The sequence below is a fragment of the Anolis carolinensis genome, unplaced genomic scaffold, assembly GCF_035594765.1.
Source record: "Anolis carolinensis isolate JA03-04 unplaced genomic scaffold, rAnoCar3.1.pri scaffold_9, whole genome shotgun sequence".
NCBI classification, from domain to species: Eukaryota; Metazoa; Chordata; class Lepidosauria; order Squamata; family Dactyloidae; genus Anolis; species Anolis carolinensis.
The window spans coordinates 4,064,277-4,076,906 of record NW_026943820.1 but is presented as its reverse complement, the minus strand read 5'-3'; the positions used below and the strand labels follow the sequence as shown (position 1 = coordinate 4,076,906).

General features: G+C 44.1%; 1 protein-coding gene across 8 annotated transcripts in view; it reads left to right on the top strand.

Annotated features, from left to right (window-relative positions):
* ankrd11 (ankyrin repeat domain containing 11) overlaps positions 1-5,497 on the top strand; it is a 142,237-nt gene extending 136,740 nt beyond the window's left edge. For all 8 annotated transcript variants that reach the window (XM_008120648.3, XM_003227439.4, XM_008120645.3 and 5 more), the window contains 2 exons: positions 1,687-1,779; positions 4,160-5,497. In XM_008120648.3, the coding sequence (XP_008118855.2) occupies positions 1,687-1,779; positions 4,160-4,345 (279 nt within the window). In that variant the 3' untranslated portion in view covers positions 4,346-5,497. The remainder of the gene's footprint in view (positions 1-1,686; positions 1,780-4,159) is intronic.
* The last annotated feature ends 7,133 nt before the right edge of the window (positions 5,498-12,630 follow it).

The window sequence follows — 12,630 nt, the reverse complement described above, 5'->3', positions numbered from 1 at the left end:
GTTCCTCGGCTTATATTCGGGTCGGCTTATACTCGAGTATATGCGATATCTCCTAATTTAATTGACTGATGGAGTGGGTGACCTGACACCAAAACCTATGGCCAGGCAGTGTGGCTTTGGTCATTCTTATGGTTACAGTGGGGCATAAATCCTACAGTGGAAGCTTTGTGCCTGAGACTGGTGGTTTGGCTTCCTCCCCTCACCTGCAAACAACCAAAATAGTTTGAAGATTTGTCCTGCTTTCCTTACAAAGGGGAGGATCCGAATGCCTGAGCAGCAGCAGTCCACCTTGTAGCCCTCCAGCGCCTCCTGCCGGTTACGTTTCTCGCAGCTGCCTGGCTCGCCTGCCATAGATAGGGCTTGTTATTTCATGGGAGGCCGACTGCTGCATTGCAGGCATTGATCCCCATGCACTCGGCAGGCCTGGGGGAATGAATTTATTAGCTATCCATCGTATTGATCTTTTGCATCTGATTTAGAGCAAATGGAGAAAAAAGAGAAAGGATAAAAGAAATATGTTTTCGCCTCCTAGTCCATGCTTGAGGAAGGGCAAGGAAAACAATACTGGCAAAGGAAAGGCAGAATGAGAGACTCTCGGTACTACTGTGTTTCCCCGAAAATAAGACGGTGTCTTATATTATTTTTTGCTCCCAAAGATGTGCTAGGTCTTATTTTCAGGGGATGTCTTATTTTTCCATGAAGAAGAATTCACATTTATTGTTGAACAAAAAAATGAACATTTATTATATACTGTACAGTAGTTGTCATCACAAACCAGCATAACCAGACAAAGTGTGAATCCTATCAAGAATTTCTTGTTATTACCATTATTTCCATGTACAACTGGTATGTACATTTACCAATCCTGCAAGCTCTGGTGTTCTGTTCAGTGGGCGTGCTTGGTCTTACTTTCGGGGGAGGCCTTATATTTAGCAATTCAGCAAAACTTCTGCTAGGGCTTATTTTTCGGGGATGTCTTATTTTCAGGGAAACAGGGTATTTACCCATGCTAAAAATGGAAGTTGCCCAAATAGTATCTTCTTTACCTAAATATCTGAGGTTCTTCTATGAGCGTAGCCTGTATTTCTTTATTTATTTGCAGTATTTATATTCTTCCCTTCTCACCCCGAAGGGGACTCAGGGCGGATCACATTACACATATAAGGCAAACATTCAATGCCTTAACATAGAACAAAGACAGAGACAAACGCAGCTCCGAGCTGGCCTCGAACTCATGACCTCTTGGTCAGAGTGATTTGTTGCAGCTGCCTGCAGTGGACTGCTCACCAGCCTGTGCCACAGCCCGGGCTGTACAGGCCTACCTTAGATACCAGCCTCTGACAAAGAAGTCCCTTTTTACCAAATCCTTCCCCTCTGGCCCAGCCCATTGTGCTCTGTTTTGATGCATTTTAAAGCAACTGTAACATTGAAAAAATGGTAAAGAAGGGCTGGAGATACACTTTTAAGCTTTCAGAGCCAGGTTGTGGCAACATCTCTTCATTAAACTCCACAATAAAACTGGAGCTGGGAAAGAGTGGGATTGCAGCACCTCCCTGATGTGAACATCAGAACATGTTAATTCTTGTACCAGTTCTATCAAATGTCCTCTTACAGAACTTGAGCCCAGGAAACATGTCATGCAGGCATTTGCTTTCTCTAATGTCCCTTCTTTTTTTTCTTTCTCAGGGAGACGAAAACAAATCTGTCAGAGACCGTTTCAACGCCCGCCAGTTCATTTCCTGGTTGCAGGACGTGGACGATAAATATGACCGAATGAAGGTGAGCAGTAGGTACTGAGAGACCCCTGTCCTGGATGGAATCCTTGTGTTTTCAGAAAGACGGTTGAGTGGGTAAAGGGTGGGCAATGGCTTCCCAGAAGAAACAGGCCACAGAAAGGAATTGGCGATGCTGAGGATGGCACAGAGAAGCAATCCACTCGCATTGGATTCAACCCTCACCTGCCAACAGGACGAGCAGGAGCCATCCTCCTTTTTGTGTTGAGCTCCTAAGCCCCTTTCCCCTTCTCCAGCAGTTTTAATATCCTACCTAACCAACTAGTCATGTTTTCCTTTTGGATAAATTTATAATGCAAGGGTATTAGGTAAAGGTTTCCCCCTGACGTCAAGTCTAGTCGTGTCAGACTCTGGGGGTTGGTGCAAATTTGGCAGTCTTATGTCCAGCACAAGCATCAATCATGCTTGGTCAAAATTTCAAGTCCATGTCTTCGTTTGCATGGAAATGGTCGCAGTCTGAATATTGGTCAAAATTTGTCATGACACATTTAGATGCACACTTTGTGTCGACTTGTTTGACTGGATCTTGCATCCATCGTGTTAAAATTAATTTCATTGGAATCAGCAGGAAAAAAACTGTACAGGATTTCAATTTCCTAGCCATTCTTATACATTTAGTTTCAATTTTATTAGATCCCAAAAATGGCGTTTTGTTCAATGTTGTGTGCATGCTGACTGACTACCCTTCATATAAGGAGGTCTAGATCCGCCGCTCTTGCAATTAGAGGCATCCAATTTTGGGAATCTTAATTTAACACCTGACTGGTGCTACAGCTAAAATTTGAACAAAATTGGAGAACATGATGGTGGGAACTTTTTAAAATGTTAGACCACTTGGCATTGAATGACCCAGCAGTGATATCAGTCTTAGTAAGCTATGAGCACCATGTTGAAAACTGTAACTCTAAGGTAGGTGTGGGCAAACTTTGGCCTTCCAGGTGTTTTGGATTAGTAACAACAACAACAACAACAACAACAACAACACTTTATTTATATTCCACCCTATCTCCCCAAGGGGACTCGGCAGATCACAGTACACATACATGGCAAACATTCAATGCCGTTCAGAGATAGGACAGAACAGAATAAGACAGACAAAAGGAGGTATATAGTCTTGCAAGTCCAGTTTTTGGGTGTCTTGGAGGTTGAGGTTGCACTCAGATTCAGTCACAGGGGGTGCTGTTGCTTCATTCTCTGTGATGAAGAGCCAACAGGACTTCCTCCTTTGTCACCGCATTTCTGGTCTTGTTATTTATGGTATCGTAAAATACCTCCCCTGCAATTTGTATAATTTCACTACTTACAGCTTATAAACTCTTTTCGAACTGCTTAGGTAAACAGTGAGCTGGGCTTGAGGTCAAGTGCTCACCTGACCAGGCTTCGAACTGGCCACCTTTCGGTTGGTAGATCTTATTACTGCTGGTGATTTACCAGCTGTGCTACAGCCCAGCCCACAATTCCTAACAGCCTGTGCCTGCTCTAAGGCATTGGCTCAAAAACGGAGAGAGACGCTGTAATAGGCCCTCTAGCCCTGGTCAGGAATTTTGGGAGTTGAAGTCCAAAACATCTGGGGTGCCTCAGGTTGTGCAGGCCCTGCAGTAGCACATTATGCTGAGACAGCCATTAACTAATCAGCCTAAGAGGGTTTTTAATAATCTATCCTGAATTTATTATAAGGCCGGGCTGTGGCGCAGGCTGGTTAGCAGCCAGCTGCAACAAATCACTCTGACCAAGAGGTCATGAGTTCGAAGCCAGCCCGTGCCAGCGTTTGTCTCTGTCTCTGTTCTATGTTATGGCATTGAATGTTTGCCTTATATGTGTGCAATGTGATCCGCCCTGAGTCCCCTTTGGGGTGAGAAGTGCGGAATATAAATACTGTAAATAAAATAAAATAAATAAATTATGGCCTTACCATTTAGGTGTTTTAAATGCAATTTTTATCCTTGTATTGTTGTTTTAATTGATTGGCTTTAACTGTTCTAATACTCTTGTTTCATATTGTATTGCTGTTTTATCTTTTTTATATTGTGATTTGTATTATGTTGCTGTTTATTTTGTCCTTATTTTGTTTGGGCCTCTGCCCCATGTAAGCCACCCCGATTCCCTGTGGGGAGGTGGTGGCGGGGTATAAATAAAGTTGTTGTTATTATTTTATTATGACACAGCAAACAAGATAGATATGCTGGATTTCATATCACAAAATCACAAGTCGAACACTTCCCAAGTGGTGGTGGTGGTGGTGGTGGTGGTGGTGGTGGTGGTTGTTGTTGTTATTATTATTACATTCAAATGTAAAAAACCTTTGGGTGGGTTTTGCCTGCCTCTCACTCTGTTCCTCTTTCTGTCTCCTCCTCCTCTGGGTCCAGACGTGCCTCTTGATGCGGCAGCAGCACGAAGCGGCCGCCTTGAACGCAGTGCAGCGCATGGAGTGGCAGCTGAAAGTGCAGGAGCTGGACCCTGCCGGGCACAAGTCCCTCTGCGTGAACGAGGTGCCCTCCTTCTACGTGCCAATGGTGGACGTCAACGACGACTTTGTGCTCTTGCCGGCATGACAGGGCCCTCGGGGGCCGGGAGGAGACCGCTCTGGCTGCTGCCGCTGTGCTGCAAACCGGCACGCGACAACGGTGGGGGGACGGAGGGCGGGCGCCCGTTCCCCACCACCGAGACCTCCGTTGCCCTGCGAACCACGGGGCCCTCTGGCCGCTTGCTGATGAATCCCTAGCCGGACGAGGAGGAGGCAGAAGAAACAACACAAATCAAAACGGGAACACCTAACGGAACAGACACAACGCAAAAGACACACAAACGGCACTTTCTTTGCAACGGGGGCAAAAGGAGAGGACTCCCGGAAGGCCGGCAGAAGTAGCGCGAGGCCTGTGTAGGACTAAAAGGCAGCCGGGAAGAGACTGATGGAAAGCAGGGAGCAGGAAGACTCCTTGGACAATCTCTCCCTGCGGGGCATCAGCCGCCGGCTGGCCCTGTAGGCACCACGCCTTCGCAATCACGGCCGTTTCCAGTGCTTCGATCTTTCCGTTTGCTGGAGGGGCGAGGAAAGGGCTTCCTGGGCAGGATTGGCAGGCAAAACGGGGGCGGGAAGGGGAGTTTTGAGCTTCACGTCGGCGGCAAGGTGGCTAACGTTGTTGCCGCGCCGTCCCGAGTTCCCGCTCCCCCGAACCACACCTACGCAGGAGGCAGCATCCGGCACCCCACCCCAAGTAAGTGGCAGGCAGAGCGAGGACTTTGCAAGTTCTGTTTTTAAATAAAAGCGGGAGTCTCCGTATACGGTTTATATATATATATATAAATATATATATATATAAATATATATAAATATATATATATTTTCCTTTAATCTTGGGCATTTCTTTTTTTTCGTTTTATTTTTTCCGTTTGTTTGTTTGTTGGTTTCTCTTTCGGAGGACGTTAACTTGAAAAATAAAAAAAATTAAGAAAAGTAAAAAAGAGGAAACACTACAAAGAGCCAATACTCATTATTAAAAAAAAATGAGAAAAAAATGAAATTGTATCCCGTTAATTAAAAAAAAGAAAATCTGTACAGTTTTATATACATTAACAATGTACTTTTTTGCTGCCTTCTAGATAATTTATTTTGCAACACATTACTGCACAGTTGTAAATAACTTATGTACTGTAACATCACTTTCAGTCATGTGTAAAGAAATAAATAAATTAATTAAAAATGAGCCTGGGTATGGATCGAGTTTGCGCGCAAGGCAGCACTCCCCCCCCCCCCTTACCTATCTTTCTATTTTTCTTTCTCTCTCTCCCGGTTTTTTCCTGCGTTCAGGTTGAAAAATAAATACCCCTTCTATTGGATCGTAGTGACCCTGGCCCAGCAGAACCGGCAGGTGCCCAGATTGCCAGCCCAGCCCTTTGTCTTCCTTTCCTCTTGTTATGTTTGAATATTTGGAAGGATGGAGCATTTTGGGTTAATCAGTTGTCAAAGGCTTTCATGGCCGGAATCACTGGGTTGTTGTGAATTTTCTGGCCATGTTACAGCAGCATTTTCTCTTGACGTTTTGCCTGCCTCGGTGGCTAATGGCATCTTCAGAGGTTCTGTTGGCAGTGAAGCAAGTGGGTTTAGGTAAAGGTAAAAAAATTTTTCCTGACATTAAGTCTAGTCAAGTCCAAAGCTTGGTGCTCATTTCCATTTCTAAGCTGAAGAGCCGGCGTTGTCCATAGACGCCTCCAAGGTCATGACTGCATGGAGTACCATTACCTTCCCACTGGAATGGTACCTATTGATCTACTCACATTTGCATGTTTTCGAACTGCTAGGTTGGCACAAGGTGGGGCTAACAGCAGGAGCTCATCGCGCTCCCAGGATTCGAAACCACCGACCTTTTTGTCTGCAAGTTCAGCAGCCCAGCAGTTTAACCCACTGTGTCACCAGAGGAGTGGAGTGTACGAGGGTTATCCAGAAAGTAGATTACGTTTTGGAATTAAAAATGAACAATGTATAGGAGAAAACATTTATCATATGCAGTTGAAAGCCACACCCAAATACCACTTCTCAATATAGTCGCCATTCAAATCTAGGCACTTACCATAGCGATGAATGAGCTTGGCAACTCCTTCCCCACAAAACTCTGCTGGCTCTTTGGCTTAGAAATGGAGATGAGCACCAACCCACAGAGTCGGACACGGCTGGAATTAATGTCAGGGGAAAACTTTTACCTAACCTTTATCTTAAATTCAGATCCAATCCCAAGAGTCTCAGGATTAACATTTTTGTTGAATTTGGAGAAGCAGCAGAGGTAACGGTTTTGGGTGTGAAGCTGGTCCAAACTTTCTTAGAAAATCCATAGTTTCTTGCAAAGGGAGAGGAAGAGGCAGAAGAGGTTTTTTTCCCTCCTGAAAGTACTGCAGTTCCCATCATTTCCTAGACTTCACTGTCCATTACACGGAGTTTGCAGAAGTTTTGATCACTGCCATTTTCAAATCCAGGTTTATTTAGTTAGTTGAACCTGTTCTCAATTTGGGGAGAACACACAGCGATGGAGCTCTATCTTATAAATAGCCTTACCTTATTAAAGAATTTAATAATAGGCTTTCCAAAAATCAGCCTAATTTTAGGATAAGGGCAGGAATAGAACTCCTTTCTTGCATCATGATCGGGACATTGAGATACGATAGGTAAATAGACTGATATATATATCCCTTTGTTGAAATACTTCTGCCCGACTTCTTAATGTGTGTATGTAAATATATACATATATAAATATATACATGTAAATAAAGACACTTTCACCAGTCAATTCGCTCCCTTTGTATCTTGTACGACTTGGCAAACAATATGGGATTGAAGCAGCGGCAAGGGTGTGTTGTCTGAAATACCACAATGTCCTTTTCCCTTCTTTCCTTCCTTCCTTTTTTCTACCAATGTAGTTTCTGTATATATATATATGTCCTTGGCAGCGCTGGTGCTGCCCGCTTGCTCTGCCGCCACACCGGTGGCCCTTTTAGCTGCGGAAAGAGGCAAAATACAAAGGCAAATAGAGATGTTATTTTCTACCGTTGCATGTACATAAAGGAGCACAGTGATGCTCTGTCCCTGGAGAGATAATGTTCGTAAATAAAGGGTTTTTTTTTCTTAACCTCGTGTCTCTTGATTTCCACTGAGTTTATATTTTGGGAACGCTATTTATTATTATTATTTTATTATGACACAGCAAACAAGGTAGATATGCTGGATTTCATATCACAAAATCACAAGTCGAACGCTTCCCAAGTGTCTAGGACTGTATGATGTATTTTCGGATGATGCGCGCAGATCCCAGCAGGGTGGCCTTTTGCAGTTGGCAGATCGTGATTTTGTCAATGTCTATTGTTTCCAAATGCCGGCTGAGGTCTGGTGTGTTGTATTCCAGAACTTTGTCAGTCTGTATTCGGAAGTCCCACAGTATCTTTGCATGTTCATTTTCCAATACTTTTTCAGGTTTGTGATCCCACCAGTTCTTTGCTGCTGGAAGGTGGTACTTGAGGCATAAGTTCCAATGAATCATTTGAGCCACGTAGTTGTGCCTCTGTTTGTAGTCTGTCTGTGCAATTTTCTTACAGCAGCTGAGGATATGATCAATGGTTTTGTCGGTTTCCTTGCACAGTCTGCATTTTGGGTCATCAGCTGATTTTTCGATCCTGGCCTGAATTGCATTTGTTCTGATGGCTTGCTCGTGGGTTGCAAGGATCAGGCCTTCTGTCTCCTTCTTCAGGGTCCCATTCGTGAGCCAGAGCCATTATTATTTCCTTGCAATATTATTATTATTGACACAAAGACATAGTATGACACCACAAATGAGATATACTGTATATACTCGAGTATAAGCCTAGTTTTTCAGCTCTTTTTTTAAGACTGAAAAAGCCCCCCTCGGCTTATACTCGGGTGAGGATCCTGGTTGGCTTATATTTGGGTCAGCTTATACTCGAGAATATATGGTACATTTATTATTTTTCTCTATTATTATTGGTATTATTACATTTATTATTTTTCTCTTATTGTTGCTACTATTACATTTATTTTACTCTATTTTTATTATTATTAATACATGTATTATTTCACTCTGATATTATTATTACATTTATTATTTTTTTCTATTATTCGTATCACAAAATCACAAGTCGAACACTTCCCAAGTGTTTTGAACTGTGTGATGTATTTTCAGATGATGTTCGCAGATCCCAGTAGGGTGGCCTTTTGCAATTGGCAGATTGTAATTTTGTCAATGTCTATTATTATTATTATTATTATCTTTATTATTATTAGTAGTATTATTTGAAACACAACAAGATGAGTCCACAGCGACACTCTGCTAGCTGTTGTATTGGATCACACGTCGGACACTTCCCAAGTTGTTGTTGTTGTTATACTGTTGATTCATTTTAGGGTTTTACATTACATCTTGTATTTTTAGTATTGTTGGCCACTTTTGAGTCTCATATAAATATCTATACACATAATAAAAGTGAAGATATGTATGGGGTGGTTGTGTGTTTTCCGGGCTGTATGGTCATGTTCCATACAGCCTGGAAAACACACAACAACCTTGTGATCCCAGCTATGAAAACCTTCGACAACAAAAATATGTATGTGAATATGTGAAGACTTTCATACAGGGACAATTTCATCCTAGATTTCCTGATTTTCCTCCACCACAGACATCCCAGTGTTCCTTTCTCTCTCAATTGGTGTGGAATTTGCATGACTCCGCCCACTGCCTCTCCCTTAACCATTTCCTATTCTTTTCCATGGCACACAGCAAACAGGAATGGATCAGCAGCTGAACATACGAGGAAGAACTTCCAGCTTTGTGCCACGAGATGGTGGTAAAGAGCTACAAGTTGAAGGCCTTAAAAAGTCAGCTCTGAGATGCAAAATTTTTTTGTAAAACTCACTTAGTTGGAGAAGTGAGACAATATGATGATGCTGAGGCTGAGAGAGTGTCACTTGTCTAGGGTTGGGCAATGAGTTTTCCAAGGCTGAGTATCCATTCTAATCCAGGTCAAGCCAAAGTCTTCAGATACATCTACACTGTAGGAAGAATGCAGTTTGACGCCACTTCACCTGCCATTGTTTGAGACTACAGACAATGCCGTTGCTGTTGCCTGTTTTTGGTCAAAAGGTATTTCACCTTGTATTTTTTTAATCAGTTTTATACTAATTCATGCAATGCCATTGATTCCTGGGAGCTGTAGTTTCACAAGGCCCCGAGACTTCCCGGCCTGGGAGTTGTAGTTTCACAAGACCCCGATACTTCCCAGCCTGGGAGTTGTAGTTTCACAATGCCCAGAGACTTCCTGGCCTGGGAGTTGTAGCTTCCAAGACCCTGAGAGTTGTAGTTTCACAATGCCCAGAGACTTCCTGGCCTGGGAGTTGTAGTTTCACAAGACCCTGAGAGTTGTAGTTTCACAAGGCCCAGAGACTTCCCAGCCTGGGAGTTGTAGTTTCACAAGGTCCCGAGACTTCCTGGTCGGAGAGTGATTTCACCAAACTACAAACTCGCAGGGTGCCATAGCAGTGAAAGCGGCGTCAAACTGCATCAATTGTAGAGTGTAGATGCAACATGGGGAGGTTTTTTCCCTGTGGCTTGGGAGGCCCAGATTGCAAAAGCGTGCCTTCTTTGCAATGAGGAAACAGGAAAGAGTTTTGCAAAGGGTCCAAGCCGCAGGAGCATAACCTGAAGAAGGTTGCTTTTGCCAAACCGCCGGATCTGGTTTCCTATCCAAAAGCAAAAAAAGGAAGAGTCGGAAGCAGGAGCCGTGGTTAAGGAGCACAGAAAGTTACCTACGAAATCAAACGAACGTGTTTGCATTTGGAAGATGTGGTTTGAATCCGGGGAGCAGAGTGAGCGCCCGGTGTTAGCCCCAGCTTCTGCCAACCTAGCAGTTCGAAAACATGCAAATGTGAGTAGATGAATAGGTACTGCTCTGGCAGGAAGGTAACTGCTCTATGCAGTCATGCCAACCTAGCAGTTTGAAAACTGCAAATGTGAGTAGATGAATAGGTACTGCTCTGGCAGGAAGGTAACTGCTCTATACAGTCATGCCAACCTAGCAGTTCAAAAACTACAAATGTTAGTAGATCAATAGGTACTGCTCTGGCAGGAAGGTAACGGCGCTCCATGCAATCATGCCAACCTAGCAGTTCGAAAACTGCAAATGTGAGTAGATCAATAGGTACTGCTCCGGCAGGAAAGTAACAGCGCTCCATGCAATCATGTCAACCTAGCAGTTTGAAAACTGCAAATGTGAGTAGATCAATAGGTACTGCTCCGGCAGGAAAGTAACAGCGCTCCATGCAATCATGTCAACCTAGCAGTTCGAAAACTGCAAATGTGAGTAGATCAATAGGTACTGCTCCGGCAGGAAGGTAACCGCTCCATGCAATCATGTCAACCTAGCAGTTCGAAAACTGCAAATGTGAGTAGATGAATAGGTACTGCTCTGGCAGGAAGGTAATGGCGCTCCATGCAATCATGCCAACCTAGCAGTTCGAAAACTGCAAATGTGAGTAGATGAATAGGTACTGCTCTGGCAGGAAGGTAATGGCGCTCCATGCAATCATGCCAACCTAGCAGTTTGAAAACTGCAAATGTGAGTAGATGAATAGGTACTGCTCTGGCAGGAAGGTAACGGCGCTCCATGCAGTCATGCCAATGGCCACATGACCTTGGAGGTGTCTAAGGACAACGCCGGTTCTTCAGCTTAGAAAAGGAGATGAGCACCAACCCCCAGAGTCGAACACAACTGGACTTACCTAACCTTTACCTATTTTGCACCACTGCTTTTGCTTCAAAGGGACGCCCAAAACATCTTGTTTTCGTGCCCTGGTTTTAGGAGCTCCAAAGGGAGAAAACACTTGAAATGGGACAAAGGTGACTTGTAATGATACAGGTGTGTTTCCTCACCTGGGCAGGGCTCTTTGGGGGAGATGGGAAGCCAAGCGGAGGAGGAAAGGGAGAGTCCTTCCGGTCCAACCACTTTCTTACTCCATCTCCACCTGAGTCAGGCCTTCATTGCAACAGAGGGGAGAATTTGCCCCCAGACACCACCTTTACTTGCAAGGCCGAGAAGACCCAAGTTTCTTAGCCTCTTACATACTTTGTGGCTATCAATTTGACTGCCATGGTGATATCCTAGGAGTTGTAGTTCTGTGCTCTGACGGAGCCCCACAAGAGAGTTGCTTTAAGGCTCACCTACATGGGTTTCCCGAGAGAATAATATCAGACCGAGGGTCACAATTCACCGCTAAGTCCTTGAAGGCCTTTCTACACACTGCCCGGATGTTTTGATGTTTTTACCATTTATTTACAGCGTTTATTTACAGCGTTTACCATCCTTATGGGAGGCTTCTCTCATGTCTTTGCCTGGCGCTGGAGCTGACAGAGGGAGCTCATCCGCACTCTCCCCGGTCCCACTTTAACTGCCATGGGCACATGGGATCCTGGGAGTTGCGGTTCTGCGAGGCCTTCCTCCGACGTTTGTGGTGAACCCCACGACACACAAATCATGGTGGGGCAGAAGAAGCGTAAAGGGGGGAATTCCAAACCTCCTTCACACAGTCAAGATGAGATGAAACTTAGATATATTATACTACACAGATATATTGTATGATACTCCTAAAGGAGTGTTAACCTCCACTTGGCTAGTAAAACGGAATCGCCGTGTCGCGAAAGGACGCAGGTCTGAAAAAAGAGCAGCAAGAGGAAAAGTTTGGAAAGCTCTGGTGTGGATGCACTCATGGCTGGCTTCCCAAAAGGACCGGAGAAGGGGTCAGTCCTTTCCTTTCCCTCCTTCCTTCCCCTTTCTTCCTCCCTTCCCTTTTTATTTTCCTTCCTTCCTTCCTTCCTTTCCTTCCCTTTTTTCCTTTTTCTTCCCTTCCATTCCTTTGTCCTTCCATTCTCCTCCTCCCTTTTTTCTTTTCCTTTCTTCCTTTTCTCCCTTTTTCCTTCCTTTCCTTCTTTTTTCTCTTTTCCCTTCCCTTTCCTCCCTTCTTCCTTTCCTTCTTTCCTTCCTTCCCTTTTCCTTTTCTTTCCCTTCCATTCCTTTGTCCTTTCCTTCCATTTTTCCTTCCTTTTTTCTTTTCCTTTCTTCCCTTCTTTATTCATTCTCTTTTCCCTTTCTTCCCTTTCCCTTTCCTTCTTTCCGTCCTTCCCTTTCTCTCCCTCCCTCCTTCCTTGCTTTCTTTACTAACTGGTCTTTCCTTCCTTCTTTGCTTTCTTTCCTAACTTGTCCTTCCTTCCTTCCTTCCTTCCTTCCTTCCTTCCTTCCTTCCTTCCTTCCTTCCTTCCTTCCTTCCTTCCTTTTTCTTGCGTTCTTT